At 52.6% G+C, this 22,556-nt stretch overlaps 1 protein-coding gene across 2 annotated transcripts; it reads right to left on the bottom strand.

The window, feature by feature from the left end:
• Positions 1-19,551, bottom strand: CCDC27 (coiled-coil domain containing 27). 2 transcript variants are annotated; one of them, XM_009216779.4, is made up of 12 exons: positions 18,991-19,551; positions 17,538-17,664; positions 16,396-16,506; positions 15,076-15,233; positions 10,898-11,047; positions 9,592-9,681; positions 8,830-9,337; positions 8,473-8,603; positions 5,354-5,431; positions 4,524-4,736; positions 1,768-1,872; positions 1-245 (listed from the first exon to the last, which is right to left on the bottom strand). In XM_009216779.4, exons 1-12 carry the CDS (start codon positions 19,174-19,176, stop codon positions 123-125), a joined length of 1,980 nt encoding a protein of 659 aa, XP_009215043.3. In that variant the 5' UTR covers positions 19,177-19,551; the 3' UTR covers positions 1-122. The 2 variants fall into 2 exon arrangements, with proteins under 2 accessions (XP_009215043.3, XP_017812065.1); XM_017956576.2 differs by lacking the exon at positions 18,991-19,551 and adding an exon at positions 18,587-18,984.
• Between the last annotated feature and the right edge of the window lie 3,005 nt (positions 19,552-22,556).

The raw sequence follows: 22,556 nt of genomic DNA, 5'->3' as shown, positions 1-22,556 counted from the left end.
GACAGTGCCAACGCCGGGGTTTAATTCTAAGTCTGAGAACAGGACTCATGGTGGGGGCGGGTGGTTCTGGAGCTGGGCCCTGGCCTCTGCTGAGCTGACCGTATTTGGGCGCCTGGCTGGGCCTACTTGGAGGTCCCCTTCTTGGTTTTGCTGGGCAGGAAGGCCTCTGACTGTTGAAGGGGCGGCACTTTGACGCCTTTCTGCTTCAGCTGATTGTAGTAGTCGCTTCTCTCTGAGATAATTCTCTACACAAGAAACACAACCGTGGAGGTGGCCTTCGCAGTTCCTCACCTTGGCCTTGAGGCTGGTCTGCCCAGTTCATGCCAGCTGCCCGGGACACCACCCTCTCGTCCTCCAGAGGGGCTCGCTGCAGCAGCGGTGTGCTGGTGAATACTTACAACCGGCTCTCCAGTGGGGAGGAAAAAGCAAAACTGCGCTCAGCTTTGTGGCATTGCCAATTTCTGTGGTGGGAATACTCCCACGGCGGCTGATTTTCAGCCACGGAAGTGAAGTCACAGAACGCGGAGCCGGGGCAGGTGCACACCACCAGCCCACAGAAGCCTGCACTAAGTCCCCTCCTCAGCCCTCTTAGAGTTGTGAGGAACCCCAGACTCCTAGAGACCTTTGAGGTCGTCACATCTGTCCCTCAAGTCCTTTCTGTCCTGTGCATAGGGAACGTTGTCCCCACCCCTCTTCCAGTCTCCTCTCTGGGCCGTTGCTGGTTTGTGTCAGGTTATGGCAAACAAGCAAAGGTGCTCTTCCCTGGCTACTGTGCAGTGGGAATACTCCCTCCATCCTCTGTCTTCCCCCTTCTCTTCCTCTTTCCCTCCCCTTCCTCCTGCCCTCCCCCAGACAACAGTACCAAGGCCGCAGAGATCTCTGCCCACATTACAGCTCTGCAGGAAAGGCACTGTCTGGGGCCCATCTGCTCTGCAGAGAAAGGGAACCAGGCCCCAGGAACGTGGGTGCTGGAAGGTCGTGGGCACACACTGGGGTTTAAGGGCAGCCCCAGAGGGCAAAGTGTGGGTCTTGGGACCAGAAGCAGCTGCTGGCGAGAGGTGACCCCTGCGTAGCACATGGCCCCACACGGAGCCACAGCCGGTGCCAGACTCTCAGATCTCTGAGTCTCATGACACCTTGCAGGTAAGCATGCGCTGTCCGTCACAGAGGGAGGCATCTATGACTCAGAGAAGTGACTGTGTGGCCCACAGCTGGTGGGTGGTGACCCCCTCATGCCCAGTGACCCCAAGGCCTGAATTATTTCTCCTATACCCCTCTACTTCTCCGAGGCCCCTGCTTGGGGACCCCTGGTCAGGAAGGAGCCCAGGAGGCTGTAGCCAGGGTGGGAAGAGTCTGCGCCAGGGCCCTGGATCAGTGGGTGGGGATACCAGTGGAGGGGACCAAGCTGGACAAAGCGGGGGCTGGGCTCCTGCTGCGGGAGAGTCTTCATGACCCGAGCAGCTTGTTTCCTGTCCACAGCGCTCAGGATGGGTTGTGGTGGTTACTGCTGGTGTCTGATGCCCCTCCCCCTTTTTGCTGAGAGTGAGTAAGACTCCCATGCCATGCCCCCACCCACCTTAGGATGATTTGGTCCCTTCTGCCTGAGCAGAGAGAAAGGGGGGTCCTGGGGTCCGGGTGAATAGGTGACACAGCTAGGATGAGAACAGAGTCCCTTGAATCTAACCTAGGCCCCCACCCCACCCCCTACCCCAGCTGTGGCCTAGGGGGATGGGGCCCGGATGGAGGCAGCCGAGCTTAGGGGTGTACCTGCAGGGCTTCCAGGATGTCATTGTCAGATATCTCGTTGACCAAGGACTTGGTCCCGGTGATGCTAAAGGTGGCCTGGATGATCTTATTCCTTAGCCTCTCGAGCTATGAGCAAAGGGACAACATCGTCACTCATCTTTGCCCAAGAAGGCACCTGGCCAGTGGGCTGCACCCCCCAGCACCTTATTTTTTATAGGCCAGGAAGGAACAGCTCACCCTCACTTTTCATGGCTTTAGAAACTGGAAACGGGGGCCAGAGGAGTCAACGTGGGCTGCCTGAGAGCTAGGAGGTGTGGGATCCAACCCCTGACCCTGCACGGCCCAGCCCCAAAGCGCAAAGGCTCTTTGACACCACGTGGGCTTTTCTAATTGGAAAGTAAAACCTACCCACCCACACACACACATTTTTTTTTTTTTATACGGAGTCTCGCTCTGTCGCCCAGGCTGGAGTGCAGTGGCCGGATCTCAGCTCACTGCAAGCTCCGCCTCCCGGGTTCACACCATTCCCTTGCCTCAGCCTCCCGAGTAGTTGGGACTACAGGCGCCCGCCACCTCGCCCGGCTAGTTTTTTGTGTTTTTTAGTAGAGATGGGGTTTCACCGTGTTAGCCAGGATGGTCTCGATCTCCTGACCTCGTGATCCGCCCGTCTCGGCCTCCCAAAGTGCTGGGATTACAGGCTTGAGCCACCGCGCCCGGCCCACACACATATTTTTAAACCAAGAAACCAAAATAGTACAGAAGCTGCACGTAACCCCTGGACCTTCCTCCGCTGCCCAGGGGAGCTGCAGCGAGTGGACTTCCTGACCCTTGGCGACATTCTCACTTTAGGCATTTAACAGTGTGCTGCTGGCCCTTCCTCCTTTCCATGCTGACTAGGAGGCGTCTGTGCCACGGACAGCAGCATTGAACCTGGCCCCTGCGCACAGACCCGGAAGGCGTTCCAGTCTTTTGCTGCCGTGAAGATCCTCGTCTGCCTGTACACTGCAGCCACCTCCCCAGAGGTAGCTAATCATGCCTCCCAGGAAGCTACAGAGGAAATCTCTCCAATCTGCACCCCAGGAGCCTCAGAAAGAAACCCCTGGAGTTACGCGGCACGATCAGCACCCGTTCCTCGCCCAGAAACCGTGACGACGCAGAGGTGCCCAACGGGAGCCGGGCCCGAAAGGCTCAGCTGTGCCTCCGAGTGGAAGCACGTCCACACTGCCACTCGGACAGGTTTAAGTAACAGCAGGAATGTCATGGGCCCCTGGCCTGTGTGAGGAGTGGAATCTTTTCCTTCTTTCCAGTATTTATTGAGTGCCCACTTTGTACAAACATCGTGCCAAGTGCTGGAGGTCCTGAGGCCACAAGGGACTGGGCCTTTGTTCTGGGGGGTGCCTCCCCAGGGTAGAGGTTGGCAGCTACCCAGGGTGTCCAGCCTCACTTCCCCACATCCGTGGGGCCTCACCATCAGGCTTGGCGCTAGTTCCTGCTCACCCGGACTTAGCTTCAGAGTATTTCTCAACTCAGCTTTCCAGGCTCTACCAGGTCCGTGCAGGCTGATGCACAAATGGACACACCTCGACCGCCTCTGGTCTAATCACCAGGACTACGGCTTTCACCAGGACTACGGCTGGATCCCAAACTGTTTTATCAAGGGATACCAGGGGTGGGTGCCACAGTCTGACCCAGCCGGAAGGGGGCAGGCTCAGGCAGGAAAAAGAACACAGTTGAGTTGCAGTTGGCATTCCTGGTGGGAACATGACTTCAAAAGCCTCCATACATGACCTTGACCTTTGCTTAATTTTGGATTCTAAATCAAGGTCAGGGCCAGGCATGGTGGCTGACACCTGTATTCCCAACACTTCGGGAGGCCAAGGCAGGCAGACTGCTGGAGCCCAGGAGTTTGAGACCAGTCTGGACAACGTAGTGAGACTGTCGCTACAAAAAGTTTCTAAAATTAGCTGGGTATGGTGGCACAGGTCTGTGGTCCCAGCTACTCAGGAGGTTGAGGTGGGATGGTGATGGCTTGAGCCTGGGAGGCCGAGGCTGCAGTGAGCTGTTGTCACCCCACTGCACTCCGGACTGGATGATAGAGAAAGACCCTGCCTCAAAAAAGAAAAAAAAAAAGTCAGCTCTTTATTGATTTCCTTTTTGGCATGGGGCCTTCACAAGCAGGGTGCGCTCTGGCCTTGCTCACGTTTAATATGACGCCCCAGTGGGGTCCTGCAGTTAAGACTGCCTGGTCCAAATCCCAGCACCACCACAAAGCAGGTCTGGGGTCCAGGGGGACTGTTCATCCTTTCCTGCTTGTCTGTTAAGTGAGGATCATGATAACTACTTCATAGTTTGGTTAAAGGAGCCACATGACTTTGATACCAAGAAGGTACTTAGAATGGTGCCTGGCCCAGCAAGCATACCATGACTCAGAGAGGGGTTGATAACACCATTCCTCTCAATCCAGGAGCCCTCCTCCTTTCCAACCAGTGAGCCATCCCCTTCACAATGCAAGCCAAGACCCGCAGCCCTGCCTACGGGGCTCCGCCCACCACTGCCATTGACGAATGCTTCCGGGGTGCTCCGTCGCACCCTCACTCCATCCTCTACCCACGCTTCTTGAGCGTCAACTCTGTGTGGGTGCTGGTGTACACAGCAGAACCAGCCCAAGCCCCCGTGTACTCAGAGCCCGGTTCTACCTCAGTGGGCAGTGGGCAGGGGCCTGGGTGCTTGGCCGCCAGCTGCTGGGACAGACCCTCAGGAGGAGGGGCTGGGCATACCCTGGACTGGGAACTTTCCAGGGCCACGCGGACCTGCTGCTCCGACTCCTGAATCATCTCCTTCTTGCTCTGCAAATCCTCCTGCAGCTGCTTCCACCTCTGCAAGTGGTTCTGGTCCAGTTCCACCTGCTCCTGCAGCTGGCTGACCTTGGTGTCCAACTCTGAGATGACGCGGTCCCGCTTGGTGAGCTTTCTCTCCAGTTTCGACACTTGCTGGGGACATCCGGGGAGGACAAAGAGGTGGAGTCATTTCATCCAACCTGAGTACGTGTGATACCTGTCCACTTTTTCCTAAAAGATGGCCGGCAGCCAGGTACAGTGGCTCACATCTGTAATCCCAGCACTTTGGGAAACTGAGGCGGGTGGATCACGAGGTTAAGAGATCGAGACCAGCCTGACCAACATGGTGAAACCCTGTCTAAAAATACAAAAATTAGCTGGGCGTGGTGACACATGCTGGTAGTCCCAGCTACTCGGGAGGTTGAGGCAGGAGAATTGCTTGAACCCGGGAGACGGAGGTTGCAGTGAGCTGAGATCGCACCACTGCACTCCAGCCTGGTGACAGAGCAGGACTCTGTCAAAAAAAAAAAAAAAAAAAAAAGGCTGGCAACTCTTGCTGGGTCCCTCCAGTCCAGTCTGGGCCCAGGGATTGCGAGGAGCTTTCTGTGTGGACGTGGGGCCCAGAGACATGTCGAGTGGCATGCTACCTAAGTTAAGGGACTCTGGCTGGGCTGTGAAGATGCTCCAGCCCCATCTTGCCCTTCACTGTGTTGGGACTTACAGCAAGAGCAGTGGCCTGGCTGACCATGTAACGACACCCAGGCTATCACCTGTCGGAGGAGCTGGTTGTCCTTCTCAATGAGCCCCATCATCTCTTGGTGTTTCTTATCTTCTCGGAGGTTGGAGAACTGGAAGGAGACAGAGGGGTTGGCATGGGGGTCTCCCAGGTTGAAATAACAGACTGAACACTGGCATCTAACTTTTTCCCTTCCCCAAAGCTCCCTAAAATAATAGCAGCGGGATTTCTATTGAAGGCAGGGAGAAGAGGAGAAGAAAGAGGACTAAAAATATTTTGGAGAGTTTGAAGATGGCTGAGTGGTATCTGACATCCCAGATCCAAAAAAGCCAAGTAGCTGGCAGTAGGGAAAGCAGAAAACAAGCCCAGTTCACACTTGAGTTCCTTAAAGTCTCAGACATTGTCGGTCCGGGTTCTTCTAAACATGGAGACTAAAATGAGGATGACTGGTGGAATGTTATGTCAGAAATGAAGAGCCCTAGGCTCACACCTGTAATCCCAGCACTTTAGAAGGCTGAGGTGGGTGGATCACTTGAGCTTGAGAATTTGAGAGAAGCATGGGCAACATAGATCCTGTCTCTACAAAAAATGAAAACATTGGTTGGGCGTGGTGGCGTGCGCCTGTGGTCCCAGCTCCTCAGGAGGCTGAGATGAGAGGATCACCTGACCCTGGAGAGGCTGAGGCTGCATTGAGCTGTGATCACACTACTGAACTCCAGCCTGGATGACAGAGTGAGAACCCATCTCAGAAAAATAAAAATAATAAAGAAAACAAAAGAAACTCTCCATTAAAATGCCAAAGCAAAGCGCACTGCTCTGCCCAGGGAGCACGGAGTGGTCACCTGTGTGCTCAGAGTCCAGTCAGCTCGAACATTGGAGCAAAGCTCTCAGATGAATGAGAGACCAAAAGCCAACTTCAAAAGGGAACTTGTAACCAGGCGTGGTGGCTCACAGCTGTAGTCCCAGCACTTTGGGAGGCTGAGGTGGGTGGATCATGAGGTCAGGAGATAGAGACCATCTTGGCTAATGTGGTGAAATCCTGTCTCTACCAAAAATACAAAAAATTAGCCGGGCGTGGTGGTGGATACCTGTAGTCCCAGCTACTCGGGAGGCTGAGGCAGGAGAATGGCATGAACCCAGGAGGCGGAGCTTGCAGTGAGCCAAGATCGCACCACTGCATTCCAGCCTGGGTGACAGAGCAAGACTCTGTCTCCAAAAAAAATAAAAATAAAAATAAAATAAAATAAAATAAAAGGGAACTTGTAGGAAATAGGAGTGGTGCAACAAGTTAGAAAACTAACACTATGATGAACACTGTCATCGAGGGAAGAGAAGATACTGCAATTGTGAAACCAAACACGAGTGCACTTCAAAAAATGAGAAAGGGAACATTCAGAGAACATCAGAGTAAAATACTATAACAAAATGAAAACTCAAGAGCCGTTGATAAAGTTAAGGAAATCTTCAGAAAGTATCTGTAAAACACAAGGAGACAAAAAGGAGGAGCTAACAGATAAAACAAGAGCAGGACAGGAGGTCCAATCGCTAAAAAATTGAGAGGACACGAAAAAACAATAAAACCAAAGAAAATTCCAGAACTAAAGGACATGAGTTTCCAGATGGCCCCTGAGTGCCCGGTACAACAGATGAAAATACGCCCTCAATAAAGCATAACTCTGGGAGGTTTCAGATCACCTGCGACAAATATAGATCTTACAACTCTCCAGAGAGGAACAACCATCCCACAAAGAACCGCGAACGTCTTTGGACTTCTCATCAGCAAACCTGAAAACTGTAAGACAACAGAGGAATGCCTCTGTGATGCTGAAGGAAAATGGTTTTCAGACGGGAATGCTATATCCAACCCAGATGTTGCAAGGGTGTACAGTAAGGACATTTGCCAACATATCATGTCCCCAAAACTTTACGCCCTTTCATCCTTTTTTTTTTTTTTTTTTTTTTTTGAGATGGAATTTTGCTCTTGTTGCCCAGACTGGAGTGCAATGGTGCAATCTTGGCTCACTGCAACCTCCTTCTCCTGGGTTCGAGTGATTCTCCTGCCTTGGCCTCCTGAGTAGCTGGGATTACAGGCACCCACCACCACACCCGGTTAACTTTTGTATTTTTAGTAGAGCCGGGGTTTCACCATGTTGGCCAGGCTGGTCTTGAACTCCTGACCTGAGGTGATCCACCTGCCTCAGCCTCCCAAAGTGCTCAGATTACAGGTGTGAGCCATCGCGCCTGGCCTCAGTCATCCTTTTGGATAAAACTACTGGAGGATGTGCTCCACCAGAAATAAGTGAACTGGGCAAGAAAGCAAAAGATATGGGATGCAGCCGTTTTCAAGTTGTGGTTTATAAATCTTAGTACTGTTCTGTAAAACTTATTTGAGTGTGTGTGCGTGAGACAAATAACTGTCCCAATGATGTCAGTGCAACATGATTGTGAGAGAATGATATGGGGAGCAGGGTGGATGGAAAGGCTGCCCTTGTGTGTGCTGGGGGGTGACAGGGGAGGAAAAAAGGAAGCATTAAATAATGTTAAGATGGAGAAAAATCTAGAACGGGCATTATGAGCATGCTATTTAGAGATATGGAGATAGATTCATAAAGAATGTGCTGGAAGAATTTAAAATGATGCCTTAGGAGAGGGCAGATGAGAGGGAAGAGGTCAGAGGCTCCTGGTTTTCATGACAGGCCTCGTGGAACTATTTGATCCTTTAAGCGATGTGCATCAATAACTTTGATAAGAATAAAAACTTAAAACACTTAACAAAAACGACAAGAGTGGGCTCAGTGGAGTAGCAGTCTCTCTAAGCACAGAGAGCACCTTCTCACCCCCAGGACTCAGAGGCCAGGAGATGCTTGAGGAGAGGCCAAGAACACAGTGGCTCAGGAGACAGCGACACATGCTTCCAGCCCAGGGGCAGGGCAGAGCTGTGGCTGGACACATGGGCTCCAGCCTCCCACACACCTGGGGGAATCCTGGCGGGGCCGCTTTCAGCCACACAACCCTGGGCCAGCTGCCTGGACGCCCCAGGCTCAAAGTCTCCATCAGTAGATGGGACGGGTGGCACCTGCCCTGAGCTGCTGGGGGTTAATGAAGTCTGGCCCGTGCTCACGGAGCGGAGGCCGGTACTAAGCGCACGGCCACCTTGTCGGTCATGGCTTGTAGCTGCTGCTTCCGCTCTCGAAGCTCCTTCTGCAGCGTCTCATTTTCCCTATTGATCTTCCGCAGTTGGGATTCTTGGAAATCCAGTTGTTGTTGTAAAGACGCAATCACTCCTGGGCGCAGAGGCAGAGGCGGTGAACAAGAGCAAGCAGGGGCAATGAGGGACCGGAGAGGGCCGGGCCACCGCGCCAGCTGGGAGGGCTCTGCGAGCCTGGGTGAGGCTGCTGACACCTGCCCCTGCTCCAGCTCACTGACCAGAGCAGGCAGCGTCTGGGCGTCCCAGCTCCTGGGCCAGGACCCGCTGAGTGGTCAAAGCCCAGTCCCCTGCCAAGGCCCTACCTGTTGCAAGGGAGTATCTGGTCCTGGTGGCCTCCAGGTTGAACTGGAAGTCCAGGATGACCTGCTCGTACTCCTCCAGCTGGGCCAGCAGCTCCTCCTCAAACGACTCGGCCAGGGAGGAAGCACTTCTCCTGGGCATCTCCTCTTCCTCTGGCAGCTCCCTTTCCTCGGAGTCCTCATCCCTGTCCCCTTCCTCCTCTTCCTCCTCCTTGCGTCCCTCCTCATGTACAGCCCCCATCTGGCTCACACCTCCCCTGGCACCCGTGTCCTCCACCCCCTTGGGCTCCCCTTCCAGGCCCTCGTCCTCCTCGCCACCTCCCAGGTCCAGCTCCTTGCCCCTCTCCGGTGCTGCAGACTCCTCCTGCATCTGCGAGATGGGTAGGGCAGGGGCTGGGCAGGGCTGCGGGGCACCCCCAGGGTGGGGAACTCTAATGCTCATGGCGGGAGCACCGGGGAGGACGCCTCCTTCCAGGCTGCTGCAGGATCCAGGGAGCGGGGGAGCATCCGCCTGGCAAGGTCATCAACAATGGCCCAGGCACTGCGGCCTCAGTCATGGGTCCTCCCTCTGTCAGGAGACTGCACCTGACCTGTGACTTCAAGGGGTTAACAACCCACCCACCTCACCTGCTCCCCTGGAGTGGGGGCACCCCAGGTCAGGGCTGCAGTGGGGACATTTGGGGCCTGGGCCTCTTAGCTAAGCAGCCTGGGTGGCTTCTGGGCCGGAGTCCCCCACTGCGTGCCCGCTCTCCAGGCAGCCCACACCTGCTGCCAGTGCTGCAGCTCCTCATCTCTGGAGAAGGCTTTCAGGAGGCTCAGCCTGCCCAGCTTCAGCGAAGCATCTGAGAGCCGCTCCTGCAAGATGCCCCGGGGACCCTCAGCTTTCTAGCCCCTCCTGCAGCACCCCAGGAACGGACCACTGCCTGTCCTGGAAGGGACAGTGGCCTTTCGTGTCTGGGGAGGGGACCTGCATCCTCCTGCCAAGGGGCTGGGGGATGTGGGTGCTGTGGCAGTGGAGGGCACAGGAACCTGTGGATGGGCAACCCTGGGGGGCAGAGGGGCTCTAGGCAGCCCCAGAGCAGCCCCCAGCAAGTGGCCTTGCAGTAAAAGACAAGGCCTTGGAAGTCAGGGAGCCAGCCTTAGACACGCCCACGGTGCATGTCGTTGCCTGGGTGCCCCACCCTCAGACACCTACCAGTAGCCTGGGGAGGACAGAGAGTGGAAGCCCCTGGCTGACCACCTTTCCCTGCCCCTGCCCTGTGTGTCTAGGCAGCCTTCCCTTGAGGCATTTAGGGCATTTGGCATGGTCAGAGGCCTTCCCCCTGGTCCCTGCTTCATCTCTGGCCCCCAGCATAAACTCAGGCTGTCTCCTCAGGTATGAAAGAAATCAGGTCTTAGGAAGATCAGGTGGCCACCGCTGGGCACAACACAGACCTGCCACATCCAGTCGTCTGCCCAGACCTAGAGGTGGGATGGCATCCGCACCCCCACCCCACCCCCACCCCAACCCCATCCCACCCCCACCCCAACCCCATCCCCAACCTCACAGCGGGGCTCACAGCCAGAGAGTAGGGAGAAGGGATTCCCGGCCAGGGCAGGGTAGTCCAAGCTACCACTGCCCATGATGCACACGGCCAGGCCTGGGGAATCCGCCTGCAGGGTGGCCTCCATGACCCAGGATTTCAGAGGTTAGCTCAGCCCTCATTTTATAGATAAAGACCCTGAGCCTAGACAGCGCCATGCCTTGCCCCAGGCAGAAAGCAAGTCAGAAACCAGGTGCAGGTGCCTAGACATCGGCTCACAGCTCTCATTTGTCATTTTGCACCTACGTTCGCCTCTCCCCTGCCTGTTGCATTGGCTCATGGCTCTCATTTGTCATTTCATGCCTCTGTTCGCTTCTCCCCTGCCTGTTGATCAGAACCCTGAGAACTGGTCCGCGTTCCAGCAAGGACCTGGTAGGATCCAGGGGGCCAGGGGGTTTGCCAGGGGTCTGTGTGTCACCAGCAGTTTTGGATGCTTTGGAAATGACTGTCTTAGAGCTCTGCACTGTGCTCCGCTGGGGCTGGCTCACCCTTCTGCCTGGGGACATGGATGCCTCTTGGCCTTTGCCTTTGAGGAGGCATTTCAGCTGCGTCTTCAGGGCCTCCCTCTCCTCCTGGAGCAGCAGGATCTCCTCATCTTTCTTCTGAACCTGTATCTCCAGCTCGGACAGGCAGTGATCCTGGGCAGAAAACCAGGGGCAGCCCCCGTGGGCCATGCAGCCACACACTCTTCCCCCAACCTGCCTCCAGCCCCCCCAGGAGGAGCAGATCTGCTGTCCTGGGACCTCAAAACCCAGGGTCCCAGGGATTTCAAGATGTGTACTGTGGTAAAGAGCTAGCACTACACATCTGGAGACCAAGATGTGCCAGCTCTTTACTGCAGCCATGCCTGGCACCTCCAGCGCCTCTGCACCCATCCTAAGAGCAGATCCTAAATCCTCCTCCGAGGAGTTGCAAGGTAGCTTCCCTTTCGGACCTGGCCCGTGGTCTGTCCTTGCACCCCACTATACCACAGGATGCCAGTCTTCTTTGCAGTCCCCACACTTAACTGGCAATACCCTCCAAGCTTCCCTAGGGGCTTGTTGGGGAGCGCCTCAAACTTTTGTTCTCAGAATCTCAACTCCCTCAATTCTTCAGACTTAAAGACAAAAATAAAGATGTTTTCAGGCAAACAGAAATTGAAAGAATCTGTCACCAGCAGATCTGAACTTAGAGAAATACTAAAGGGAGTTCTTCAGGCGGAAGGAAAATGATCCCAACAGAATATTCTGGAAGGAAAAGATAACTAGAAGGTCCCCTAAATGTTTGGAAAGTAAGTGATAGGCTTCTGTGTCGCCAAAGGGTCTAAAAAGAAATTACAAAGGAAGCTAGAAGCATTTTAAACTAATGAAAATGAACATCTGGACACATCAAAGCTCGTGGGACGCAGTTAAAGTTGTGATTAACGACAAATTTACAGCCTTAAAATGCATATAGCAGGAGGGCAATGGAAAATCAATGATCCAAGTATCTATCTCAAGAATTCAGAAAAAGAACTAAAAATTAATCCTATAGAAAGTAGAAGGAATAAAGGTAGGTGCGAAAATTTATGATATAGGAAGGGAGACAGGAGCAAGGGGGAGAGAGAGGAGAGAAGGATAAAGCAAACGTGGCCACATTTAACATCCGGGGAATGGAAAGGTACATGGGAATCTTTATAGTATGGATTCTTACCCCTTTATGCCTGCAATACAAAGTTAAAGGGAAAAAATGTGCAGAAATCACATTTTATCACCCTGGTCATGGTCACCTGAGACACTCTCATGTCTCAAAATAGTTCAAGGACTGCTGGAAAGGAGATCTGATTTCCTGTTGGAGCTGCCGAGTTTACACAATGCCAGCTGCAAACTTGTTGTGGCAGGTGGCTCTCTTGCCACCAAATGAGAAGAGTTCATCTATGACAGCCCAGATGAAGGCAGAGATGAGATAAAGGAAAGCCTGACGAGCCCCTTGGAGCTCCTGGAGGCAGCCAAGCCTGCAGCCCTTCCCTTGGATAGTTCATGCACATGACCTGGTGAATCCCCTCCCTGCTGCCTGCATGAATAACAACAGCGTATCTGCCTGACTCTTGTCTAATGGTACACTCAGGCCACTTCTCAGAAATGAAATTGCTTGATTAAAGGGTAGGAACACTTTTAAAGCAGTGAAATCTCTAATAATGTACAGGTAGAGTAGTGGGAGTAAACAAAATGAATATGATGGACCCACAGGAGCAGGAGCTGGGACTGGCAAGCCCCCTTCTGTCTCCATTCAATCATATGACCCCCCCCAGGTCTCTGAGCCCTGCACCAACTCGCCAACATTTTGTGACTCATGTCCATAATTTTCATCAAAACTTTACCAGCTTCAAAAGAATGCAGAGAAAGGAAACAGACACTAGAGAAAAATCAACAAAATCTAAAGCTGATTCTAAGAGAAGGTTATTAACATTGATAAAACTCCAGCGAGACCAATGGGGAAAAAGAGAAAGGAGGCACAAGGCAGCCACGTTGGAAGTGAGACAGAGGCTGTCCTTACCCTGCCCACGCTGCTGCATAAAGGATAGTAATTATCCTAGTACTATGTACAGCCTTAGGCTGATACATTAAAAAATGTATATGAAATAGATGCATTCCTAGAAAAACACAGAACACAAAACTGAAATGAGGGAAAAGAAAATCTGGATATATTTTAAAGGAATTGAATTTGTGCTTTTTTTTTTTTTTTGAGACGGAGTCTCACACTGTCACCCAGGCTGGAGTGCAGTGGCTTGATCTCAGCTCACTGAAACCTCCTTTTCCTGGGTTCACGCGATTCTCCTGCCTCAGCCTCCCAAGTAGCTGGGATTACTGGCACCCGCCACCATGCCCAGCTAATTTTTTTTATTTTTTTTAATTTTTAGTAGAGATGGGGTTTCACTATGTTGGCCAGGCTGGTCTTGAACTCCTGACCTCGTGATCCGCCCGCCTCAGCCTCCCAAAGTGCTGGGATTACAAGGGTGAGCCACTGCGCCTGGCCTAATTTGTGAGTTTAAAAGTGCTCCTGCAGGGGCCCAGTGCAGTGGCTCACACCTGCTATCCCAGCACTTTGGGAGTCCAAGGCAAGAGGATCACTTGAGCTCAGGAGTTCGAGGCAAACTCGAGCAACATGGAGAGACCTCGTCTCTACAAAAAAAAAAGAAAAAAGTTAATGGGCCTGGTGGCGTGTGCCTGTGGTCCCTGCTATTCGAGAGGCTGAGGTGGGAAGATTGCTTGAACCCTAGGAGGTCAAGGCAGCAGTAAGCTGGGATCACTGCACTGCACTCCAACCTGGGTGACAAAGTGAGACCTTGTCTCATAATAAATAAAATAAATAAATTTAAAACTAAAAGTGCCCCTTTAGATGGAGCCTGCAGTGAGCTCTGATCGTGCCATTGCACTGCAGCCTGGGCAACAGAATGAGACCCTTTCTCTAAATAAATAAAGGCCGGGCGCAGCGGCTCACCCTGTCATCCCAGCACTGTGGGAGGCCGAGGGGGGCAGATCACGAGGTCAAGAGATTGAGACCATCCTGGCCGACATGCTGAAACCCTGTCTCTACTAGAAATACAAAAATTAGCTGGGTGTAGTGGCGCGTGCCTGTAATCCCAGCTACTTGGGAGGCTGAGGCGGGAGAACTGCTTGAACCCGGGAGGCAGAGGTAGCAGCGAGCTGAGATGGCGCCCCTGCACTCCAGCCTGGTAACACAGCGAGACTCCGTCTCAAAAATAAATTAATTAATTAATAAAATAAGAGTGCTCCTGTGAGGAGTCTCCAGACACAGACTCCTTCAATGGCGAATTCTTCAGAATTTAAGGAAGAAACGGCATCAATCTTATACAAACTCTTACAGAGAATAGAAAAAGAAACAAGGTGCCGGGTGCAGTGGTGCTCCCAGCACTTTGGGGGGCCAAGACGGGTGGATCACTTTAGCCCCGGAGTTCCAGACATGCCTGGGCAACATGGGGAAACCCCATTTCTACAAAATACAAAAGTAGCCAGGTGTGGTAGTGCACACCTGTAGTCCCAGCTACTTGGGAGGCTGAAGTGGGAGGACTACTTGGGCTCAGGGAGGTCAAGGCTGCAGTGAGCCGGGATCACACCACCACATTCCAGCCTGGGTGACAGAGCGAGACCCTGTCTCAAATAATAATAATAAAGAAAAGAAATAAAAAGAAAAAAAGTAACTGTTTTCCAGCCTTTTCTTTCATTTTAATGAAGCCAGAATAACTTTGATACTAAGATTTGATGAGGGAATTACAAGACAGTGAAAATATAGGTCAGTCTTTCTTATATAGATTAAAAAAATGACACTACAATGAATCAACTTGTACAGAAATCAAGCTGGTTATTCCTGTTATGATTTTTATTTAGAATACATTCTCTGAAGTAGAGTCTGTGGGTGCAAAGATGTGTGAATGGCTGGAGGTCATGTGTGCCAGTGAATCTGAGTTCCATGCCAGCGTAACTGCCACCCACTGGGGTGAGGATGGACAGGAGTGAGGAGCTTTGTCAAAGCAGGGGGTCTGGAGGTCATTTTAGGCCATGGGGACCTGCTTGATGCAGCTAACCAGATACTAGAACCAGAGCCTGTCAGGGGGCAGGGCTGTCCTCCCAGCCGGAAGCAGAGCGAGGGAGTAGGGAACTGGGATTTGCACCCTCTCCGGCAGTACCTTCTCATGGATGACTGAGAGGTACCACGGCATCCTCCTTCTCGAGCAGCTCTGGGATGCGACTGAGCTGCTGGTGACCGGACTCAAAGTCTGGGATTTGCTCTTCTTCCTCAAGTAATCGAACTCGCAGGCGCTCTTACTGAAGGGAAGGAGGCGCCCTGTGGCGACAGCAGGGGCCGAATGAGAAGCCAGACCCTTCCCTGCCGAGCTCCTCTGGTGTCCTGGACGACGATGTCCACCCTTTTGAGACTTCCCTCGGAAACCCCTGTCTGCCCAGATGGACTCTGATCTGTCTCCTAGCTCTTGTCACCTCACTTGGACACAGTGTGATGCTGCTGTGAACACGATGGGGCGCCCACACCCAGCCCAGTTCGTCTGCTGAGGGAGTGAAGGAAGGTGTGGAAGCTCCGGCCAAGACACCCAGGACAGAGGAGCCAGAGCTGGGAGTCGGGACAAGGGGGTCATCCTGATGCTGTCCCTGTACACCTGGTTGCTTGTCGCCTCCTGAGGCCTTAGTTTCCGCCTTTTTTTTTTTTTTTTTTTCTGAGATGGAGTCTCACTCTATCTCCCAAGCTGGAGTGCAGTGGCATGATTTCAACTCACTGTAACCTCTGCCTAACAAATTCAAGCAATTCTCTGCCTCAGCCTCCCAAGTAGCTGGGATTACAGGTGCCCGCCACCATGCCCGGCTAATTTTTTTTTTTTTTTAAAGTAGAGACGGGGTTTCACCAACTTGGCCAGGCAGGTCTTGAACTCGTGACCTCGTGATCCACCCGCCTCGGCCTCCCAAAGTGTTGGGATTACAGGCGTGAGCCACTGCGCCCAGCCCAGTTTCTCCATCTTTAAACTGAGGGGAGGGAGGGGATTCTCCACCTTCCTGAGCCTGAGGGCAGCTGGTCACTGCAGACTCTAGGTTTCCTCCAATTAAGGCAAGAAAGGAAACATGGTGCTGTGAATTTCCTCTTGGTAAATGGAAACAGGCACTCCTGTCTGCGGGAACAGTGTCCTGAGGGGTCTCTACCCACAGTGAGGGATGCACCCATCAGCCTCTGGGTAAGGGCCGAGGGGACAAAACTTTCGACTATGATTTTTACTAAAGACAAGGGGCCATGGTCCTGGGGGGAACTGCAGCCTAAGCTGTCAGGCAAGGCAGGGCTAGTTCTGCATAAGGGAGCCCGGGGGCCTTTCTGTGTGACTCCTCAGGAGGCAGGCAGCCCTGGTAAGGGAATTCCACATGGCATAAGCAGCGACCCTGCAAGAAGCAGGCCTCGAGCTCAGGGGCCCAGCAGGTGCAGGCAGAGGCCCTAGGGGCTCCCTCACCATCCAGGTTCATGTCTGAACCCCGCCTGGCCAAGAGCAGGTCCCGGGTGCCCCTCCAGGCCTCTGAGCTGTTGTCAATCTCCCAGGACAAATCAGTCTCGGTGGGTGAACCTGCAGAGTGTTAAAGATGCCATCTGGTGACTGCTGTGGTCTCATCTCCCCAAGAACTCCAGGGCAGACTCTTATTTATCCTTAAGCACCAGGTAGGGGCACAGGTAGCTTTTTTTAATGGATGCATGGGACTGAGCAAGGGGCTGAACCAAAGGGTGGGCTTCATCCTCCTGCCTGCCCTGGTGTCTCTGCCTCAACAGACCCGAGTGTGGCTGAATTTCTCTAGCTGATGCCCCCTGTCCCCTGGAGGGCAGACCCCACTTTCCTTCGGTAAAAACGTGCCCTCCTAAAAGTCGAACAGAAGCTCCCCGACCTCCAGACCAGCCCATCCAAGGCAGACCCTGTTTCCCCTAAACCATCACAAAGCGCCCCAATGGCAACTGCCTATGAGCAGTATGTAGACGCAGACCCCACGCCCAGGACACCATGCGGCCCCTCAGCCTCCTCAGAGACCTGCCCACAACAATCCCTGGTCCTGGAGCCCTGGCCGCCGTGGAGACCCTCTTGCTGAGGCGGAGGGGGCCCTGAAGCCTAGAAAGGTGGCAGCCCTGCTTCTGCCTGATGCCAGCTGAGATTCGTGGACAGCACGGGACCCCCTCCCCACAACCCCCACCTTGGCCTGGCTACTGGTCACAGGAATTAAGCTCAAGCTCGCCATCCCTAAGAATGGTGTCTTGTGTGGGGACATGGAACCAGTCCAGGTCCAGGAGCAGATGCTGGGATAAAGCCCTGGCTCTGGGAAGCGTCCCCCAGGTGACCACGGAGCTCGGCAGCTGCCTGCTCTGAGCCTCCTGTTCTCATCAGAGCAGTGAGGGGTTGGACTGGACAGCTGCTGGGGCTCCCCAGGGGCACTGTCCCTAACGAGCTATCTGGCTTTATGGGATTCTTTCCTGAAGCTTCCAGAATCTTCAACCATCTCCACTCCCCTAGCCCCTGACCCTACTGAATTTTTAGTGGGTGAGACAATAGAAAACCAGGCCCCTCGACTCTGACAGGCAGTTTCACAGGCGGCCCTGGTGGGGGGCTCTTACCACAGTAGGACATGGATGTGGCCCTGGTGCTGAACTGGGGGCAGTGAGGACGCCTGGGGAAGACCCTTCGAAGTTCCTCCATTTTGGACATGAAGCTGGTGAGGCTGGTGGCATCCTTGGGTTCACTCTGGCAGAGCGGGGAAAATAAGACAGGTGCAGAAGGCCCCTGACTCTAGGCCAGCCCGTCCAAGGGCAGACCCTGCTTCCCTAAACCATCACAAATCATCCCAGTGGCAGGTGCCTATGAGCAGTATGTGGACACAGATCCCACGCCCAGGACACCGTGCCGCCCCTCAGGCCTCCCCAGAGACCTGCCCACGACAACCCCCTGGTGCTGGAGCTCTGGCTGCCCACTGAGAGCCTCTTGGGGACCCTGAGGCCTAGATAGATGGGGGCTCTGCTTCTGCCTGACTGCTGGCTGAGATTCATGGACAGGCTCCCCCACACCCACACATGCTGCTGGTCACGGGCACTAAGCTACTCTCCCACTGAGGTTGAAAGGGCCTGCGTGTGTGCAGGCTGCAGTGGTGTGTCCCCTCCGTCCCCTCTCCAGCACACTGGATACTCAGCAAGAGCCACGCAGACCCACTTTAGAGACCATAACCTGGCCAGGTGCGGTGGCTCACGCCTGGAATCCCAGCACTTTGGGAGGCCAAGGTGGGCGGATCACCTGAGGTTGGGAGTTCAAGACCAGCCTGACCAACATGGAGAAACCCCGTCTCTATCAAAAATACAAAAACAAACAAACAAACAAACAGTTAGCTGGGTGTCGTGGCACGTGCTTGTAATTCCAGCTACTTGAGAGGCTGAGGCTGGAGAATCACTTGAACCCGGGAGGCGGAGGTTGTGGTGAGCTGAGATCGCACCACTGCACTCCAGCCTGGGCGACAAGATTGAAACTCCATCTCAAAAAAAAAAAAAAAAAAAAAAAGAAAAAAGAAAAAAAGAAACCACAGTCCACTAGGTCCAGGCAATGCATTCACCCAGGAAGCTGCCAGGAGCCGGGGTGACCATCTCGGGCTCCCCTAATACACGGTGGCACAGTGTACCTGTCCGACTGAGGTCCCCTTCCACATTTTCTCCCCTTCACTCTCCTTTTCAAGATGCACGTCGGGAGTCTTGGGGCAAACTGTGCATCTTCTCCCCTTGGCCAACCAGAGACACCGGGAGCCAAGGTCTGCAAGAGGGGAGGACCGGCCCAAAGCAGCTAACCCAGAAGAAGCCAGTGGCACGTGGGGACTAAGGCACCAGGCCCTTCAGAAACGGAGAGGACCTCAGGGCTCTTTCCACCACTAGCGCTCAATTCGTTGCCTGCCTGGAATCCCCCTTTGGTTACCCATCACCAGAAGACCTGTGGAATGCTTTGTGGGCTGACGGCTCCATGGGTCCTTGGGGAGGAGGAGAAGCAGGTCACCTCAAGGCCCGTAGCAGCCCTCCTCCCAGGACCCCATACCGTCTTCCTGCAGTAGCGGCTGATGGTCTGGACTGACTTGCTGAGCGTGCGTGGCTTTTGGCGCAGTTTCCATTCTGGCCACTGGGCGTCCCGGCTGGCCACGCTCTGGAGGAGCGCCAGGCCCCTGGCCATCGAGCTGGACATCGAACTGTGCCTCTCAGATGGGCTGGCCTCCTTAGGTAACATGAGGCAAAGACCAAGTGATCTTTGCTGCCTGAATGTGGACCTGAATGAGGACAGGCCCAGCTATTCCCGTGGATCTCTTCAGCCTGGCTTGGGGTATTGAGGGGAAAATGGCCTCGAACATGAACCTGCTAGCTGGTCCAGTGGGAGGAGATCAGCTTCCAGAGCTCCAGGTCCTGTAGGCTCCTGGGAGCAGTGGTGGCATCACAGATGTCTCCATAGAAACCGTTATGCAGCAAAAGGGCCCCACGGCTGGATGTGCTGGAGGCCAGTGCTGTGATATCAGGTTTTTGAGAAGAGCAAAGCTCAGTACTGAAGGTTGGCTTCTGGGCTGGGTGCGGTGGCTCACTCCTGTAATCCCAGCACTTTGGGAGGCCCAGGTGGGAGGAATGCTTGAACCCAGGAGTTATTTATTTTTTTTAATTAGCCAGGCATGGTGGCACGCACCTGTAGTCCCAGCTCCTCAGGAGGCTGAGGTGAGAGGATCACCTGAGCCTGGGGAGGTCGAGGTTGTAGTGAGCTGTGTTCGCGTCACTGCACTCCAGCCTGGGCTACAGAGTGAGACCCCATCTCAAAAAAAAAACAAAAAAAAAAAGTAAAGAAAAGAGAAAAAGAAATGTCAGCTCCCAAGGACACAGAAGTTCAGCTCAAATCTGTCTCCACGTGCTGGCTTGAAGACAGTAATTGTATTAGAAAAGGTTTAGGGGGTGGGTTCTGGGATTAGAACCATTTGGCGAAGAAATTCCTGGAAGAGAGAGAGAGAAGTCTGGCTCCCTGGGAATGATTTTCCAGGCTTCAAATGCCGACCTCAGGACAGCTTTTAGGGAGAGAAAGACAAAAGCCCCACTTCCAGAAGCTTTGATTGGGGTCTGAGTGGGAAGAAAGCCTTCTCTGCTTGCGGACTGAAGGAAATTTGAAGGGAACCTGCCCCTCCACACCTGTGGGTATTTCTCGTCAGGTGCAGATGAGAGACTGAGAAAAGAAATAAGACACAGAGACAAAGTATAGAGAAAGAACAGTGAGCCCAGGGGACTGGCACACTCAGCATGCGAGGACCTGCACTGGCGCCGGTCTCTGAGTTCCCTCAGTATTTATGGATCACTGTTTTTACTATCTTGGTGAGGGGAGTGTGGCAGGGCAACAGGGTTATGGTGAGGAGAAGGTCAGCAGGGAAACATGTGAGCAAAGGAATCTGTGTCATGAATAAGTTCAAGGAAAGGTACTGTGCCCGGATGTGCACGTAGGCTAGATTTATGTTTCACTTTACACAAACATCTCAGTGTAGCAAAGAGTAACAGAGCAGTATTGCTGCCAGCATATCTCGCCTCCAGCCACAGGTCGGTTTTCTCCTACCTCAGAATAGAATGAATGGTCAGCTTTACACTGAGATATTCCATTCCCAGGGACGAGCAGGAGATGGAAACCTTCCTCTTATCTCAACTGCAAAGAGGCCTCTCTCTTTCTCTCCTCCTCCTCCTCAGCACAGACCCTTCATGGGTGTCGGGCTGGGGGAGGTAGGGTCTTTCCTCTCCCACGAGGCCATATCTCAGGCTGTCTCAGTGGGGAAAACCTTGGACAATACCCAGACTTTCTTGGGCAGAGGCTTTCCACAGTGCATTGTGCCCCTGGTTAATAGAGAATGGAGAATGGCAATGACTTTTACCAGGCATACTGCCTGCAAACATATTGTTAACAAGGCACATCCTGCACAGCCCTAAATCCATTAATCCTTGATTCAATACAGCACATGTTTCTGTGAGCACAGGGTTGGGGCTAAAGTTACAGATGAAGAGCATCTCAAAGCAGAACAATTTTGCTTAGTACAGATCAAAATGGAGTTTCTTGTGTCTTCCTTTTCTACGTAGACACAGTTACGATCTGATCTCTTTCTTTTCCCCACAGAAATTCATGACCGCATCCTTTCCAATATGACTTTATAAAAAATATTTACCATCCAAAAATCTCTTTCAGTTTTTTGCATCTAAATATAAAAGTACAAAACAAGCCTAGTATATATTTGAATTTTTTACCTACAGTCATATACCAAATAATGAAATTTTGGTCAATGATAGACCAAATGACAGACCAATACAATGGCAGTGTCTTAGGAATCTAATACTGTATACTGGCCGGGTGCGGTGGCTCACGCCTGTAATCCCAGCACTTTGGGAGGCCGAGGCGGGCGGATCACAAGGTCAGGAGATTGAGACCATCCTGGCTAACACGGTGAAACACCATCTCTACTAAAAATACAAAAATTAGCTGGGCATGGTGGTGGACGCCTGTAGTCCCAGCTACTCGGGAGGCTGAGGCAGGAGAATGGCGTTAGCCCGAGAGGCGGAGCTTACAGTGAGCCCAGATTGCACCACTGCACTCCAGCCTGGGCGACAGAGTTAAGACTCCGTCTCAAAAAAAAAAAAAAGAATCTGATAGTGTATTTTCACCATACCTTTTCTGTGTTTGGGCATGTGTAGATACACACATACCGTTGTGTTCCAACTGCCTACAATACTCAGGAACATGCTGTACAGGTTTGCAGCCTAAGCAACAGGTATAGCATATAGCCTAGGGGTGGACTAGGCTGTAAACCACCTAGGTTTGTGTAAGCACACAGTATGATGTCTGCAGGATGATGAAATTGCCTAATGATGCACTTCTCAAAACATATCCCTGTTATTAAGTGACACATACTGTGTTTTAATAAGAAATAAAGCACTTTTACCAGCCTCAAATACTGAGAAAGAATTCTTGCTTTGCCAATTTCTCTTTTGGCGATTATTTTGTAGTCTTCCACATGCAATTTCTAATTGTTTTGGGGACTTGGACCGCAGGAAATGTTGTCACATTGGCCTGAGGTCCAGCGTGTCTGAAAATCACATGTATTGTGCTTTGTTTTTACATTGGTTTCTGAAATGCTGTTCAGCAGACTCCTCGTCTATTACACCACTCAAGTCAATTTCTGGTTCAGTTACCAATATTAAATAGAAAGCTTATCTTGGGGCCGACATTCAATCTATAGAAACAAATCAAAGCTTCTAGTCTTGTCACTTCGTGTGAAAATGGCTAGATTTCCCCCAGATCTAGAAGGTATGTTTGGAGCTGGCTTAAATGCAGGCCAGTGGCTGTGGGCGGAGGATTAGCTAGGTGCTGAGGCAAGAAACCGAAGGCACAAACTGTTTCAATATAATAAAGAAGATAGAATAAGAATAGTCTTAATACAGATTAGATATAGAGATGATCATGAACAATTATCAATCATTATTATAAACATTTTAATCATTAGCTTTTAATATTACTCTTTGTTGCATTACTAACATAACCTAGAAGTAACCGGCAGGCATAGGGTCAGGTGCCGAAGGGACATTGTGAGAAGTGACCTAGAA

Source organism: Papio anubis, chromosome 1 (assembly GCF_008728515.1).
Source record: "Papio anubis isolate 15944 chromosome 1, Panubis1.0, whole genome shotgun sequence".
In the NCBI taxonomy this organism is placed as follows: Eukaryota; Metazoa; Chordata; class Mammalia; order Primates; family Cercopithecidae; genus Papio; species Papio anubis.
The sequence above is the reverse complement of the archived record's forward strand: the minus strand, read 5'-3'. Positions and strand labels throughout refer to the sequence as shown.

Bases quoted from the DNA above. Each gene is read 5' to 3' on its own strand.
- CCDC27 (XM_009216779.4), bottom strand. From the start codon at position 19,176: ATGTTACCTAAGGAGGCCAGCCCATCTGAGAGGCACAGTTCGATGTCC. The intron at 15,234-16,395 runs GTGAGGGAGCCC...CTGTCGCCACAG, and splicing joins TTCAGACATGAACCTGGATG to GGCGCCTCCTTCCCTTCAGT. The intron at 4,737-5,353 runs GTGATAGCCTGG...GGATGTCCCCAG, and splicing joins ACAACCAGCTCCTCCGACAG to CAAGTGTCGAAACTGGAGAG.